Source organism: Dromaius novaehollandiae, chromosome 3 (genome assembly GCF_036370855.1).
Source record: "Dromaius novaehollandiae isolate bDroNov1 chromosome 3, bDroNov1.hap1, whole genome shotgun sequence".
NCBI lineage: Eukaryota > Metazoa > Chordata > Aves > Casuariiformes > Dromaiidae > Dromaius > Dromaius novaehollandiae.
Genome location: NC_088100.1, coordinates 36,679,287 through 36,696,978, shown reverse-complemented (window position 1 = coordinate 36,696,978; position 17,692 = coordinate 36,679,287). Strand labels below are relative to the sequence as shown.

At 35.8% G+C, this 17,692-nt stretch overlaps 1 protein-coding gene across 2 annotated transcripts in view; it reads left to right on the top strand.

Moving 5' to 3' along the window:
* PHIP (pleckstrin homology domain interacting protein) overlaps positions 1–17,692 on the top strand; it is a 120,929-nt gene that overhangs the window by 74,171 nt on the left and 29,066 nt on the right. For both annotated transcript variants that reach the window (XM_026121112.2, XM_026121111.2), the window contains exons 21-25: positions 7,826–7,966; positions 10,118–10,194; positions 10,990–11,221; positions 14,376–14,495; positions 17,334–17,441. In XM_026121112.2, the coding sequence (XP_025976897.1) occupies positions 7,826–7,966; positions 10,118–10,194; positions 10,990–11,221; positions 14,376–14,495; positions 17,334–17,441 (678 nt within the window). The remainder of the gene's footprint in view (positions 1–7,825; positions 7,967–10,117; positions 10,195–10,989; positions 11,222–14,375; positions 14,496–17,333; positions 17,442–17,692) is intronic.

The following is a 17,692-nucleotide window of genomic DNA, read 5'->3' as shown; positions in this document are numbered from 1 at the left end:
ACTTAGTAAAACTGAGCTGCTTTGGCTTTTGTAGTACTGTTGTAGTATTGTAGGTGAGATGGTTTCACCCTTAATTAAAAGGGTGAAACTTAATAAAATATATGCCTGCAAATTGTCTGTTGAAAATAGTAAAAGTCACTATGGGGATTCAAGGTAGAAAAATAAGTAAAAAATATTTTGCAAAAGAAAGTAAAGAACAAGTATAAAAAAGACTCTGCAACTCTTAATTTTGTTAGAGTAACATACTTAATGCCTGTACCGTATATTCACTCCCTGGGGGAGAAAAGGATGGAGATTGAAAGCAATCTGAAAATAAGTAAATTTCAGATGCTAAGTAGTGCTCCTGTATTTTTTTTAATAGTGATGAATTAATTTTATATGCAATAAAAACAGTAAATTAGAGATGAACACATTTCTACAGTTACTAAACTTAATTTACATCTCGGTTTTACTTCTTTTTTGGCATTCAACCCAAGTAAAGTTTTCAACAAAGGTGAGAGTAATCTCCCTCCAATAGTCCCCTAATCATTTTCCATTTTTTTCTTAACTGAGTCTCATTAAAATTCTGTGCATTACTATGTGAAGAAATGGTACCTGTGTGCTAATTGTAGTGCTGCAAGCTCCATTAACTGTATTTGCCCAAAATCAAGTGAACTTTTTTTTTTCATTGTGTCTTGTGTCTACCAGTTTTTATACATAGAAATAAGCCCTTTGTCCTTCAAGGGTTTGGAGGCAGCTATGATAAGGCCCATTAATGAGTTACAAGGGCATCATAGTATTGGTAACTCTTACTTTCTCTCAGGAATAATAGAAGATAGACTTAAAATTCAAATTTTAAGAAATTTTTTTTTCTTTACTTGAGGGGATATGTTTTGGTGCTGATTTATAGGCTTTCTTTAAATTTACTTGAACAATTGCGCTGCTTGAGGTTTTTTTTTTTTTTCCTTTTCTCTCTAGCTACCACATACAGTCAAATGATCCTGCTCCATGCATTCCTACCAGCTTACTCTTGAATTTCTAATTGGGTTATAGTTTTCCTAAAATATCACCAGGACGTAAAAATAGCAGAGCAGATGAGCTCGTGCTCTAGTCCAGCATCTTGTTTTTGGCAATTTACTTGTATTACATCTTTGAGAAAAGAAACTCATAATGGATGACTTTAAAATATTCTTCCCAGAGGAGAAATTTTTAGTCTCCTTAATTTAAAGGTTTCACTGGATCCTTTTGAGTCCCAAATTTTCATTATACATATTTATCTCCTTAAAATCTTTAAGAGCAAAAGCTAGCTCAGTTTCATATACTGATCCAGATGAGAATGTGTCCTTCATTTATCTCACAACAGAAATTTGATATTCTTCCTTTGCTTATTCTTTGTTAAATCTATCACTTTTTGGAGCACTCAGATTTATGGAGAAGTATATGGATAGTGAAAATCTCTTGAGATAGATCTCAGAGGGACTGAGAAATAAGTAGGTATCAAATAGGCTTTTAATAAGCTAAACAAATTTGTGAAAAGAGTGCTTGGTCCCAAGCGATTAAGTCTCTCAATTAGCTACACTGCTCAGATTTTAGCAATTTTTGTTGTTCTTATGGTTAACATAAGCACATTTTTGTCCAGTAATTTCTGAGCATTTGGAATAGTGAATTAGAATTGTTGTCCTCTTCTGTAGTCATGAAATTATATACAAAACTGGGAAGGAAGAGAAGTAAGACTGATTCCAATCCAAAAAACTGTTGTATGATGTTTTTAGTGTTTTTTTTTTTTTTTTTTTTTAACCCTGAGTGCATGTGGTAGGCTTTCATACGGATATCTTGTGTTTTGTGTTACAGTAGTATTGAAAGATTGTAGCCCTTTTGTTGCCTAGTGAATTCTTCAGTGTTTCATGAGATAATTCATGGTCTAGAAGAGATGGGGATCCCCCCAAGCAAGACAGGAAAACATTCTTTTAGTAGTCTATAGACCCAAGAATTACAATGTCAAGAATTCTAGAAAACATCTCATGCTGCCATACCTTCAGGAATGCTGGGAACAAAGTAAACAGGGCTTGTATTAAAACATCCTCATATAAATACAAAGTCAGTTATGTTCATGCTCTAGAGAATATTAATTTTATATCAGTTTTTGAAATTTTTTAGCTCTATTTCTATAATAATGATAAAATAATATTTTCTTTTGTTCTTTTCTTCCCCTCTATAACTAAAATGATCTCAGAAGTATAGAAATGAACAGAAAGGCAGGAACAATTCTTAGCGTTTTGGTTGGCAACTTAAATTTTAGTTAAAGTTTAGGGGAAGAATGTAATATAAGGTAAAGTTACTTCTGTAGTTAGGAGCCTTCCTAAGTCTTATTATTAATTTTTGTTCCAGAGTCATTCCAGGGTGTGATGAAAGCAGTACAGAGTCATAACTCAGTCTTTCTTCTTTAACAATATCTGCAGCTTAGGTGGAAGTCAGATAAGCATGCTAATGCTTAAAATCAGAAGACCCACATTTCTTTTGATATGGGTCATATTGAGAAATGTGCTTTGAAAGACTAATGGAGTTGTGTGAGTGAACCTCTGAAGGCTTGGGTATTTTGATCTGAATAGCATTTAGTACTACTGATTTAAATGTGAAGTGAAGAATTCGATTTGACTTTCAAAGTCATTGGTGAGGTATGGAGTTTTTTGAGGTTACTGTTAAATAAGAACATTTAAAAAAAATGAAATTAATGACACAAGAAAGACTATTACATTAGAATTTTAGCTTTTTCAAAATGGAACTGTTTTTTAAATTAATTTTTGAAGAACATGCCAAATGCTGAGAGATGAGATAAAAAACATGCTTAGATAAAGGTTCTCAGTTCATAAAATGAGAGTATTCATTTATTAAACTACTGGGATTACAGTGCATTTCAATAAATATTAAAAAGCTATGGAATTTCTACAGAATAGAGGGTTGATGTGGTCTATCCAAGTGAAATTAAATGATAGAAATGTAAATGTTTTTAATTGCCAATAGGTGGAAATTTTAAACAGAAATTTCAAGGAGTGGAAGTTGGAGATTGCTGTGGTTGGACAAAAAGTACAAATAGGCCTCTACCATTGCAGGTGTAAATCATTATGTTGCAAACTAACAGAAAACAGGAGGAATGTGCGCGTTTCTTTGCTAAGGATAGTTTAATTGTGTTCCTCAGAAGTACTAATTTCCTCTTATGTGTGATTTAACCACTACTTCCAAGTAAGTTGGCAAGATGTTAAGAATAAAATATTTGAGACCTGGAAGCACTTACTGCTTTTTGCCTATTGTCTTCATTTCTTTTGGAATACCTTACACTAATTTCTTACCTGTATGTGATGGTAAGAGTAAGAACTACGTAATTATAAGCACAGATCTATATTTCAGGAGAATATGAAGGGATGATATTTAGCAGAATAGGAGGTAATAACTGTTTTATGTACTAGCAGTTTGGGTGATCTGTTAAATTTGTCATCGGAGGAGAACTCACAGTTGTTGAAGAGTGTTTAATTTTGGACAAAGGTGTTTATTAAAGATCTCTCTAATACAAAAGTATCTCTCTAGAAAAAAAAAATTCCTTAAGGACAAATTAAGTTCAGAGGGAACTGTTGGGCTGAAGAATTTAGATAGTGTACACAGTCAAGAATTAAAGCAGTTATATAGACTATCTGACAAACTGATGAATAGAAAGCATAATGTTGGGAAAGCATACGCAGAGCTTTACAAAGAGTTTTCTTTCTTTGTCCTAAGGAGGTTGTAAGCATCTGTTAATGATTGCATTCTGGTACTGGGCATATGCTGGTGGCCTGGCCCTATTTAACTTACTAGTATAGCCTGATCCCTACTGCCTTCACGAAAAAGGGACAATTTTCAGATTGAGAATAGAAACAGCTGGTGAAGAAACAGAGTGAAGTTGTTATAACCAAAAGCCTGCAAAATTACTGGAACCCTGTATAAAAGCAAAGCTTTGCTTCCTGGTGGAGTTATAGTGTTACAGATAGTAGAATGTAATGTTCAGACTTGGAAGTTGTCAGGACACCACTGAGAGTTTCCACTGAGTCAACAGGTCTTTCAAAAATAGTATTAAAAAATCCTCCCAGCTGTGTCCAGATGACCTGTTTGAACCAATCACTGTTAAATACAGGAAATGTCACTGTTTGTATTTCTCAGAAAAAATGTTCTGGCAGCAGCTGTAATTTCTGATGTGTCATAGATGAACTCTGGTATTGAATGGAAGCCTTGGATGTGATACAAACTACTTGTCAGTGTATATGACTGTTCATCAAAGTATACTTAAAAGAGAGATAGGAAGTGATGGTTGAACCTCAAATCCATGATGATCTTGGCTTTATTTCCAAGCCTCCCTGTAGAGTTCAGAGTCTAATTCCAAGCTCTTTCTCTATGATATATATTGTAAAAAGAGGACTGTTAGCTGTGTTTCCTCAGTCATTGCTGCAAATCTTAGTGATTCCATTTTAGCTGGAAAAAGCTTTTAATACCTTCTCTTTCTACTCAAACCTTCACACGCACACACACATGCACGCACACACACACACCACCACGTACAATAATAAGAATCTTCCCAACTTGGAGGTTTTCAACTGGTTTTGGCAATGCTGTGTTGAGTAGGAGTAATGTTAAAATATGTTTTTGGCAAGATATACGAAAGTATACTTTACAGTCCTTCTTCATTATTTACAATGACTTCTTGAACTATTTTTTTCTTTTGGTACTAGGACCATTCCCAAAACAGCCTGTTACTGTTTTGATAGGTGCTTCCATGAAAGAAAGATTGTTTGTTGATTGATTGATTGATTTTTGTCAACCTCTGAACTGCTAAAAGAGAAGAACTCTTTCCAAAAAACAAAAAGCAATACAAAGCATGCCTGTTTTTCAGGGATCCAGCATTTCACTATAAATAGGGAAAAGGGCTATATTCACAGTACCCAGCTGAGAAATCTCACCTCTAGGTAGAAATGGGGATGTAAACTTTTAGAGATTTAATTTCCAGAGAGATAAGACAAATAAGCGTATCTAATCAGGGTATAGTGTAGCTTCTGCAAAATGTGTCCTTATTAATATAAAGGGTACTTGACTCATTTGTTTCATTGGGCCTTTGTGATCCCACTTCTGTTGTCCTTGCTTTCTTATACCCTGTTTCATGATGCTAACAGGTAGCTGGTCTTGTATAAAGCAGCTATTCCCAATAGGTGTTCTGTGAAAGCAGCAGAAGCATGTTGCTGTAACACTGGCTCGTGTGACCTGTCTGGCCGCTTCAGCAATCAGTCTTGAGAGTCTGACAAGAATTGAGCAGCCCCAGAAAGCTGAGGGGCAGAATGTGCTGTGTGATGGAGTTGGCCACTAGTCTTGGGCCTGCCTCACTGCTGTGCTGAGTAAGGTCAAAGCAGCTTGGAGAGATCTGGTATGTGCTGCCAATTTGAATCCAGTAAAAGGAATGCTCTAGGCTTCAGAAGTTTGGGCAGTGCTGATGTTAAAATGATGATTACTAAGTAATCCCTGTAGAAGTGTCTTTGGGTAGTGCTGCTAAAAATCAGTGCCCTCTCTTTGGGAAGATCAGACATCAGCTTCCCTAACTTAAATTCAATGAACAGAACAAATAAAATACAAAGTTACTGTGACAGAGCGTAGAGCAATTTGTCTTATCCATTTAGGTGAAAACCGTAGTGTAATCATACAGATACATAACATCAGTGTGCTGGCCTGTGAACAGTTGGAGTCATCCCTGCAAAAAGGTGCATGTCGTCTAACATGGAGGGTAGAAAAAAACCTCTTGCTATCAGAGTTCTGCATATTTAAGTGGGGGGGGGGGGGGAAGGAGGAGTTGTTGTGGCTAAAGGAAGCCAAATCCTAGCTACAGCCAGGCACTTAGCGAAGTTCCAGTACAGTTCTGGCCAGAAAGCATGTTTTATTCTCAATGGGAAAACTTAGGATCCCAGTCATGAACCAAACTTCCATCATACAGGACAGGCAGGATCTTCTCTTTTCTCCAGAAGAAAAGATCCAAAGGGAAGAGGTACAAAGCAGTCTGTCATTCCAGAAGGCTCTGATAATATTGGTACCTCTCTGTGGTTCCTTCCAGTTATGCTTGCCTCATTCCTGAGACCAGTTTTTCAACCATGTCAGCACTCAATAGATACCTGCATGACTTTTATGGAAGAGAGAACAGTGGGGAAGGACCCCTCCTTTTGTGGCATCTAGAGAAGTGTCCAGAAACAATTTCTTCAGATCTGGGCTAGACAGAAGTTCAAGCATGGGTGCCAAAAAAAATCTGAACAAAACCTTGGAAATTGAGATTGTAGCACTTTTTGGCAGGGGTCTAATACAGAGCTACATACTTACAGTGTTAGGAGCAAGTGACTATACTGTATTACGTTTTCTACAGGCAGAACAAGATCTCTTTATACTGGAGTGTGAAGCATTTCTTAATTACGACCTTATTTTATTATTTTAAGCTTTATAGGAACTCATATTCTTAACATTTGGCTTTAATCCATTTGAACTCTTCCATGCATCATTTTACCATTTAAAGGCCTTTCTTGGTAACCACCATCTCTGTCTGCTAAGGGATGTGCTACTATATTGGTCTCTTCTAGCAGATCTGACCCTCCAGTTGCAAAATGATGCTTGCTAAAGTTCTCTCTAAGTTACGTATTGGGTTTTAAGAACCTACATTTCTGTTACGCAGAATGGCACACTTGCATGTTGTTTTTCTTGCCATATGTCATTTGAAAGAAAGTAAACGTAACAATATGCTACTACTTCAAGGCAACTGAAATGCAGTACCGGCAAGATCTGTAAGTTGGTTTGTCTCCAGCTACCAACATCAAAGTGTTGAGACTAATAGGAGTTTACTGGAACTTTATTTTGGGATGCTGTCTGTCTGGTCTTCTGGTCATATACAGGTCAATATTTACAAGCTGGAAATTCAGGCATAAGTTGTACTCCATGTATACCATATCAGTTCTGTATGGTACTCCATGTAGTTGGTGTGTATCACATTGTCATTTTATAGTAGTACAGGGGAAATTTTAAACTTTGTGTATATATAGCTTCATCTGTAGAAGAGCACTGTTCTAAAATTCTAGTGCTGCAGCAACTATGTGGATTCGTATAGCATGAAAGAGCACTGAGTAGTAAATATAAGTAGTGTAGCTTCTTCATTTGCTAACGAGGTACAGTTGGAGCATAAGCTTAACAGATACAGCTTTCCCAAAGTTCAAAGGGCTTATAATATTGAAATGGGGAAAATGTTCTTGTTTCAATTCACTCAAACAGATTTCCAACACAAGGCATACTTTATTAATTTATTACAATGTGTATAGATAAACTAGTAAGCTCTATCTTACAAAGGCTTAGTAACTTTTACTGGGAAAGTTGTCTTATCCTAACCTCTTGAGTATAAGAGGTTCCATTTCCTCTGAGCCATTTTTATTAATATAATTTTGAGCTGTTACAAGCTCTTAGCCTATCAGTTAACAGTCTGTGTACCTTGTACCGTAAACAATGAAGAATTTTAATAATTTAGGATAAGAATTTCCTATTATATCTGTACAGAAAGATTTTTTTTCTTTTTTTGCAGAATATACTGAAGTGCTTGGTGCTCATGTTAAGCTACGTATGTGGGGAATTTTCCTCTGCGACTCTCTAGTTTTGGACTTGTGGCCTTGTTTTGAATTTTCTAATATTCGCACTTGTATCTTTTGCTACTGCAGAAGTTGCTTCTTGGAATACTATTCTTAAATAGGATACTAACCTGAAATCAAACTGATATTAATAAGACCTATTTTTGATTTTTGTGCTTTCACAGAACCATTCTCATGATCATTTACTAGATGCTAGTGATTCAAGAAAGCAGCAAGCTAACCAGCACAACTACCGTACCAGATACGCATTAGAAGAAACTGCGAGGCCTGCTGAAGAGTTAGAAAATGGACACAGTTCCTCAGATGTAAGGCTCTCAGTCATGAGGCGATACTGTAGCTTCTGTTTCTATCTGTTAAAGCTCCTGCTTCAGCTGATTAAATGCTATTTCTAGCAGAAATTCAGGATACGTTTTCATTGTGGGTTTTCTTTCAGTTCTTTAAAAATAGATGTTGAATAGATGCTGCTTATACAGCTTTAGATTTGGCTTAAAACTAGTTGGCAAAAAGATAGAAATGCTCATCTGTAAGGACATTTTCCAGGGTACATGTTTTTGATATTGAATCTCACCTGTATTTGTGAGCCTAATCGGTACAGCCAATTTGTTTGAATTTGAATGGAGGTGATGGTAAATAGTGTTAATTTCAAGATGAAAGACTTGTATATTTATAGCCTTTTTATGTACCAAGTATGAATGCACAGGTTTTTTTGGTCAACTACACAGTGTGTTAAGTCTGATGAAAGTAAAGCTTACCACTAAAAGGAGTCAAATGTTTAACAGAAAAAGTAATTGCTTCCTGAATGCAAAATGCAAACCTTAACCAGCTCATGTATTTATGCAACTTCATTATGTTCAGAGCTAACTTTCATACACACAATTTATAGAAAATTATAGAAATTATAGAAAATTGTGTGTATCTAATATAAGATGTTATATGTGGTAGATTCCTATTATATAGTTCTCGCATAACTTTCTTAAAAAGCTGTATGGTTGGGTTTTTATGTGTTAACAAAACTGTTCACGTGCCTCATTCGTATTCTAAAATGCAAATTTTACTCTGCACAAGTTGGCAAAAAAAACCTTGTAAACTTACTCACATCTTTCCTTTCAGTGCCTTGTTGAAACTTTTTCCACCTACCACATTGGGTATAAGACAATACCTCAGTTCAATGTGGCTCTAAGCAACAAACCCTTAGTAAGAACCTGCAAGAACATCTGTATTTTTTTATGCTTGTGTAGTCAATTTTTATCCAACACCTAAAGAGCTTCTGATCATTTTACTGCAATGCATAAGCAACTTGCTTTCTACTGGAAAGCAACAAAGACAATTTAAAGAAGGAAACACTGAGAAAACTGAAAAATTGTTTACCAAAATGAGCTTATTCATGCATACAGTTCTACTAGTTCAGTGCAAGCTGCTTTTGTGTTGTACTATCAGTATCTCAGAGTTGTTGCAAAAAAATGGTAACATTCGCTATGGTGATTTGCTATGATGAGGGGTAAGGGCTTTGAATTTTTTTCCAGAGAAGTGTAACTAAGAGATTAAATCTAGATTCTTCTATTCCTCTGACAGTGTTAAATACATACTACACAGATATACACCTGAAAAATGAGTATCTCTGTTGTTCTATTTGGGCACAAGGTATTGCATGCATGCAACTCATCACAAAAGGTCTCTTTATTACCTTTAAACCTAATAGGTTTGATTTTTTAAGGTTTTAGAATGTGTGAGAGAGTTAGCATTAAAAAAGAAAGGTAGAAATCATTCTGTTAATGCCAAAATGCATTTTAACTCTGAACAGTTACTAAAAATGAAATGGGATGTGTGTGTATACACACACATACACACAAACTGATACAGCATGAAGCGATGAACAGTATTTTAGAGGAGAGGGGCATAAAGATGAAGTGACTTAAGGTCATGAGAGCTAAGATTTGTTGGGGCTTTTTCAGCTGTCAGAGTCTGAAAACATTGCTCATAAGACATTGAGAGTTGATCATCTTTTCTAAAGCCACACAAGTCTGAGTATGTAGCTAAAGCGAAATGAGTATTAAAAGCATATTGAAGGCTTATCCTGATTTTCATTTTATAGTATTTCCACATCTTTTCAATAACTATATAGAAAATTCTGGAAATAACTTGTTAAAAGATACAGTAACCTTTTTGTGGAGATTGCAAAGCAGTCAGGATTCTATGGGCTATATGTTAAGAAATGTTGCTCTACACCATGCATCTGTCCAGATACAGATTTTTTTTTTTTTGCTTTCATTTAAGTAAGTCAACTAAATTGAATATGTCCAAACTAAAATGTTTTTCAACAATGCAAAACTTCTCTGATGTTATATGTTAATAACATACAGACAGCCTAGAAGACTGTTAGTCATATTGTCATGTATTATTATTTTTCTGAGGAAAATGCTGCTTTTTTTTCCGCTTTTTTTTTTCCCCCTTGTTAGGAAGGAGAAGTAGTTGTTGCCAGTGGTGGAACATCAGAAGATGATGAAAGAGCATGGCACAGTGATGGAAGCTCTAGGTAAGTAACAGTGTATCTTACAGAAAAAAAATCCTGCTTGAAAATTTTAAAGACCCTTTTCTTATCTGTAAACAATGAGTTAGGAATAATAAGCACTTGTGGACATTTAGAGGAACAGATGGCAAAGAACTTAAAACTTCTAGGATTTCATTTTCAGTTGTATTATTGGTTAATTAAAACTTAGGAAATGTTTCATCCTTTTTTGCCAGCAGAAGTATTTCATACTGGTTTTGTAGGAAATTGATTCTTTGCAGGCACGCGCACATTTCAGGCATGCAATAGCAGATTGCTGTGACTGTCTGTCTGAGCTGTGCAGGTGCCTCTGCTGACTCTTGGTTTGCAATTAAAGAGCAAAGACTGAGATAGCTTAGCTCATCCTTAATTTCTTCTTAAAAATGAAGAAATAAAGTGGATCAAGTGCTACTTGTTGGACTTTAGTAGGTTTTTTATTAACTTTTGTTTAAAGGTCTTCAAAACCAGAAATCCTGAGAACAATATCCAGAATTAAAAATTTTCTTGAGCTGACAAAGTGAACATTGGATTCATTTCCAGCAATGCTGGAAGCTGAGCTTCTTACAAAAACCTTGAAGTGATTCAGTCTTAGTTTACTACTGCTAAAAATATGGTTTGAGTATGGGATTTTAGGCACTGCTTTTCAGCTTTAAAATATTGTAGTTATTCAGACCATAACTCTAACAGTCTTGCACTGGGTTATGTTATATAAACCATAGCACTGTGAATTGCTTTTAACTTCTCTTTCTTAACTTTCTTTTTTTTTTGACATTCCATCCCTAGTGACTATTCTAGTGATTATTCTGACTGGACAGCAGATGCAGGAATCAATCTGCAACCACCAAAGAAAATTCCTAAACTCAAAACAAAGAAAGCAGAAAGTAGTTCAGAGGATGAAGAAGGACCTGAAAAACAAAAGAAGCAAATTAAGAAAGAAAGGAAAAAAGGGAATGAGGAGAAAGATGGACCAACAACATCACCAAAGAAGAGGAAACCCAAAGAGAGAAAACAGAAGGTTAGATGTACTTTGGAGATCACTGGGTGCTTATTTGTACTGTCATAATAAGAATCAAATGACTGATTTAGTTATGTATACAACTTAATATTATCTAATTTGCAAACACATCTTGACTTTTACAAGTAATTAATGTCAATGATAATTACTGCATCTTATAAGTCAAATGATGGATTGCTATAATGATATTCTTTCTGAATTTGAGGTGTTTCACTTAGTGCTTTTTAATACCTTTAACACTATATTATTTCAGACCAGAAACTTCCTTTCTAGAGATGTGTTGAGTATTGATGTAATATGTGTCTGTATCTTTTCAGATATCTCCCCAGTTCATTCCAATTTCTTTTAGGTTTGCACAACCATATGTTTTCTTCTACTAATTCCATGGTGTATGCTGCTTTGCACTGTGCTTATCATAACATCAAGAGGAATTTCACTTGATCAGGGTTTTGTTGTTGTTTGACTGGTTTTTGCTTATTTTCTAACATAGTCATGTTGTTCCTGTTTGGTGCACTGCATGGAAATTTTCAGTGGCTTTTGTTATTCTCGGTGTTTTTTCGTGAAGTAGGTGTTAGATTCAGTAAACTTGGTTTCTTCATTCTTTCTTCTTAGGGACCATACATGATATATTTGGTAGATGCTAATGGCTTTCATAAGCTTGTAGCTTCAATTTTTATAATATCTAAGGAAATCAACTGTGTCATCTAAGCAATTAAATATCTTATTTATAAGATCAGGAGTTTCCACCATTCCTTAGAATCACAGTTTCAGCATTTTGCCCCACATTAGAATGGAGAAGGTAGGCTGACAAAAAGAGCTGTTTTAAGATGCAGGTTGGCATAGTATTGGCTAAAATGTAAATCTTTGCTAAGAAGTGCAGGAAGTTAGGTGGCAACCTTTACTCTTTGATTAGGCTAATTTTTGTTTATTGGGCGCAGTCATTGGTTGTAATGCTGTTATTAATAGTATCTTGGTATCTGTATGGTCTGGAATCAGAAAAAGCTATCAGGTAGGGGAAGATGTGATTTTTTTTTTCTTTTTTTTTAAATGGGTGAAGCCTCTAGTTTAGACTTTACTATAATAAGTAAGACTGGGTGACTGCCTAATACTTCCAAAGGCTGAACTGTGTGAAGGCTTACATCCATTTTGATCCCGGTTATCTGGGTGTAGGAGGTCTTTGATTCCAAAAATATCTTGACTTTATGTATTTCAGATTTTTAGAGATGACCTAGTGCATTCTAGAATCAGAAGAAAATGCTAGGCTGGAGGGAATATCAGAAGATCATCTCTCTATTGCCCTTCCCCTAGATAGGATTACGTATACCTGTCTTTCCTGAGAGGTGCTTGTCTTCAATGTCTCCTGTGGTAGAGATTCTGCTGCCTTACTGGAGGTTATTCAGAGAGCTCGTTGTCCTGACTGGTAGCAAGTTCTTCCCGTTTACTGAACCTGAATCAAAATTAGGTCTTACCGTTGAGGAAGGAGGTCTTGGGAGCCCCTGTAGGCAGGCACACAGAATGTTAGGAATTAAGGAGCAGAGGCAGAACGTCATCCTTCCCTGTAAGTGCATGGGCTGCCCAGATCTTGAAGAGTGCTTACATTTCTAATTCCTCTCCACCAAAAATCAATTTAAAACAGGATATAAAAGGGAAGAAGGACACAAGAAGATCAGACAGTATAGGGATTTTTGCTGCATAGAGGCAGACAAAACAGACCGACTTTCTTGCTTAGAAGAGAGATTTTGGGATGGGGGTATGATGGAAAGCTTTTTTTTTTTTATAAAACTGTGAATGGTTTAGAAATGAATGAATACAGAATGATTTCTTTCCTTACTTTATCACTATGAGGCATCTGATATCACATCATATCACATATGAGGCATTACTATGAGCACTGAGACATCAAGCTCAGAAAAGAACTGCCACCAACAAACGAAAAAAACACCAAAAATCCAAACCACCTGAACATGGAATTAGGTTGTGGAACTAAATACTAACGGATGTTGTAGGGTTTTGGAAATGATTAGGCAAATTCATTGGGACTAGTCTCTTCCTGATAAGTGCAATGGTCTGAGTTCAGGCTTGGCTTCAGGAGGGCATTAAACTGATGATTATTATGGAGTTCTGGAGAGGTTCTCTTTTGACGCTTTTAAAGAAAGTCTTTAAAAAGTCCCACAAGTTATACTGAATACGCCAGTTGGTAATGCAGATGTACTCATGCATGTTAAAATAGCCAGCTTCTTATTTCAGTCCAGGCCCTTTTCACCTGCCTTACCTCTGTTCATTAATCTCTTTCTGCTCATTTTGCAGGGCTTCTTAATTGAAAGCAGCTGTATAGTCATAGTGTCTTGTGGGCCCAAGTAACTATGCAAGTTGGCCTGTTGGTTTCCACAGCTTGGCATTTCCTTATTATATATTGTGTGGCCCTTCTAGTGTTGGAGCCCAGCATGTGGTGTAGCTTGAGACCTGGACTAAGGAGAAACAGCTCTTTTTTAGCCTGAAATGTATCATCGTGTTGGTTAGGTCTAGGCTGATGAAAAATGGTTTTTGGTCCTCATAAGTTGTTTAATTATTTCCTTACCATCATCTATGAGGGATGGTGATTTGTGACGTACCTTTAACAAGGAGAAAGGATAAGGATAAGGGGCTTAACTGTTGAATCTGTTCTGTGTGCCGGCTGAATTTTGTTTCTGAATGCAAAATTGTGATTATAGGACTGTTTCAATACAAAAAAGGTTCAAATTCAAGTCTGCTATGCAGCTTTTAAGTTCAGATTTAGCAATTTTTCTTGCCTTCTTTTTAAAGTCTTTGTGCAAGTGGTTGAAGAGCGTGGCATATTTCAGTTCTGTCTTTTGAGGCATCAGACGTTGTTAATGGAGCCTTAACAAATTCAGTCTTCATGTGTTGAACGAGGTTATAAAAGAGAAAAAAAACTTTTTAAAAAGTTCTTTAGATAATTAAAAAAAATATTTTGCTGTTTTGGTATTATTGAAAGCTGTTCTGTAAGACTTACCTTCACGTTAGCAATATTTTCTTTTTTACACTATAATATATTTAAGAAATAGCAGTTGTTTTTAATAGAATACTTGCCAGAACACAAATGGTTCCACAAATGATAGTTTTATTCATATTCATTTTTTCTATGCATTTTCTTCAGAGGCTAGCTGTAGGAGTTTTGGCAGAAAATGGCTTGACACTGGAAGAATGGCTGCCTTCAGCATGGATTACAGATACTATTCCTCGTCGGTGCCCGTTTGTACCACAGATGGGGGATGAGGTATTGCACTGTAGTTTTTCCTCAATATTCTTGCTGCTTTTAGCATATTCTTGCCTTTGTTTAGCTTCATCCACACACTTTTTGCAGAGGTTTAATACCATTTATTATCAGAATATTTTGAATTGCCTTTAAAATATCCTTCGATCACGCCAATTTTGCTTTCATTTTATACATGAATTTTTCTCAGTGCTTCCATTAGTGTTTCCCATACTTTAAAGTATTCTGCACACAGTGTTGTATTTGGCTGTTTTTATTCCATGCTGTTAGAGTAACATTCCTTACTATGCTGTGTTCAGTGTTACTTTCCTTATGACATGCTTATGCAAACTGAAGCATGAGATACTTTATCTAGTGAAATTAGTCCTTTGTTTTAGGGGATCTTGTATGCTGAAGAATATGTAAGAAGTCTAATAAGAATTTAGGTGGTGTTTGAAAGATTTCTGTTTAGGACTTGAGGCGAAATCCTGGAATTAAACCTTTTATTTTTAGAAAAATTTGGAGGAATTAGTGTTTTTAAAAACTTCATTTATTCTAAAGAGAAACTCTTTTCACTTAAATTTCTGACTTCAGAAAACTTCTGTTATTTTCTTGGCACAGAGAACCACAAGATAAGTTTGTGTATATGTATTTTATATCACCTAAACGTGGTACAAAAGTCTCACAATACAGTAGCAAGAGGGCACACACCACTCACTACTTTAGAATATGTAAAATATGGATAGTACAGTGAATTTCTTGAAGAAATGATATCAGATAGAATACGATCTCGAAAAGCAGAGTCTGTGAGTGCTTCCTAAATTCCCTCAGATTAACATAAAAGGAAATAGTTGTCTTATGCTGTAATGTGTAGTCTGTTGGCTCTCCAGGGAGCTGTGCATTTCTGAGGTACTAAGCAGAGTTCTTCTGTACCTCACATCGTCAGAATGCAGTTAGAGGAATACCTCACTTGGTGACAAAGTCAGTTAAAGGTGCACCTGCTCCTGAGCTGCAGCTGTTTGTGGGTGTCACCTTAGAAACTGTCAGGAGCAGTAACCATGTGTGAGCAGCTTTGCTTTTGTTTTTACTGGACCACTTCACTGATCCCGTTTACAGCATAGCTACGCAAAAATTACATTGGCCTCACTAGTGAGGGAGGGCAGGAACATTTCAAGTCAGTGTTGCACCTGGATGAAATGGTTGTGTAATTATACCCTCCAGTAAGCATGTTTTGGAGACTGACTGTTCACAAGATCAAGTCCAAATGAATACATTTGGTCCCTGATACCATCTGGGTATTGTGAAGCAGCCAAGGATTTATCTGTGCCATGCTACTTAGGATCATATCCTTTAACATCTTAGTAAGATTAACTCCCATGTTTGGTTTGGCACCCATTGAATAGCTTGTGCACTGTGTGTAAGGAATATTTAAGTGGGCTGCAATCTTTTGCTGAAAAAAGCTTCATATTGGTTACACAGGAGTTTTCCTCTCCTGTACCTAGAAAGTAGGCATAGTTGCACCAGTCAAGTACATTTGTAATCAAGCTGCTTAGTCTAAAACACCATCTCTGATGACTTGCCCTTCCCAGATTTGTTTGAAATTCTGTGAGGTGTTCATCCCAAAAAAGCTACTTTTTGAGATCCACAGAAGTAAAAGATATGCTTAATTAGAGGAATATGGTGAGAGAAGAGGTCTCACATGGCCTTTGAACATTTTAGTGGAATGGTTAATATGTTCTGTAAGGTTTGGGAGGAGAGAGAGATTTCAAACTTCTCTTACAGCTGTACAAACAGTAGGGAAACTAAAGTAGTCCTATATTTAGTTGTACACAGTGTGTAAGAATAACACACAGCCACCCTTCTTCCCTTTCTGATTAGTGCCATTTACAGACCTTTGTGTCTTGAGGAGCAGTGGAAACGTACCAGAGAGATGAGACTGACATTTGCCTGTGTGTTTGTCCAAAGAGAGTAAACGTACATTGTAATATTTTGCCGTTGACACAATAAAGAACACTTAGGCTGAGTACTATAGCAAATTATGTAGAAGCAGGAATTTACCAAGATTAAAAACATAATTTCCTGGAAAAAGATGTCAATTCTTTTTTCCCCAGGTATTCTTCTAATTAGCTGTTTTGAAGGAAGGTGCAATACTTGTAGCCACTTAAAAAATAAAACTATTTCACTTTTGTAAACAGTGGATTGAATTTAGGAAGAGATTTAATAGGAACGGTCAGTAAGTGTAGAATGAATTGTAGCCCATGCAACTAAACTGAGTTTTTTGTTTTGTACTTCAAGATGTTTTTATGGGAAACAATTGTCACAATAGTGAAAGTGTAATTTAAATTGATACTATTTTAGATCTGTCATTCAGTAGCCTCTTTTCCTATCAGTTAGATTGTTAAAGTATATAGTAGATTCTCACAGCTTTCATGCCTTCTGTAGCTACTATGCTCTTTCTTCCTAGGAGGATATTGTGTGTGTCAAATACTCTGAAAAACAAGGGTTTAAAAATTTTGGAGTGTGAAGTGAAGCTGTAGAGTCCTTCTCTGTTTAAAAGAAATTGCTATATGACGTTAAGAAAGTTCAGTAACTATTAATGTAGAAAGTTGTCAGATACTTTTTTTTTGTAGTTTTGCAGGATTTTGCAAAGCGTGTGGAAAGATAAACATCAGTGGGTTTATTCATATAAATATACTTTAAAACTGTCCACCAGTTAATTTTTGAGGACCTGTGACTTAAGCAGGAAAAACAAAGAGCAAAAATTCAATGGTAAAAGAGAGTAAATGCATTGTAGGGCAACAGGATGCTGGCAGTTCGACGACTCAAAGTTTTGGTTAGCTAACTGTTACATTTCACTCTTAGGTCTACTATTTCCGACAAGGTCATGAGGCATACGTTGTGATGGCTAAGAAGAACAAAATATATAGTATTAACCCCAAAAAACAACCATGGCATAAAATGGAATTACGGGTATGACTATTTTGCATTTTGTTTGGTGTCTTGAGATTAACAACAACAACAAAAAAAAGTTTGGAAAGTAACCGAAAGAAGATTTGTGATATCAATGTTCTTAATATTATGCTCATAATATTTTAAGATATTTAAGAGTGAAAAGTTAACTAAAAGTCAAAGTAATTTAGATTTTAAGCTGTATGTTTTTTTCGATCTGATGAGCAAGTATCAATATTATGCTGCATTTGATTATTTGATTTTTATTTGAT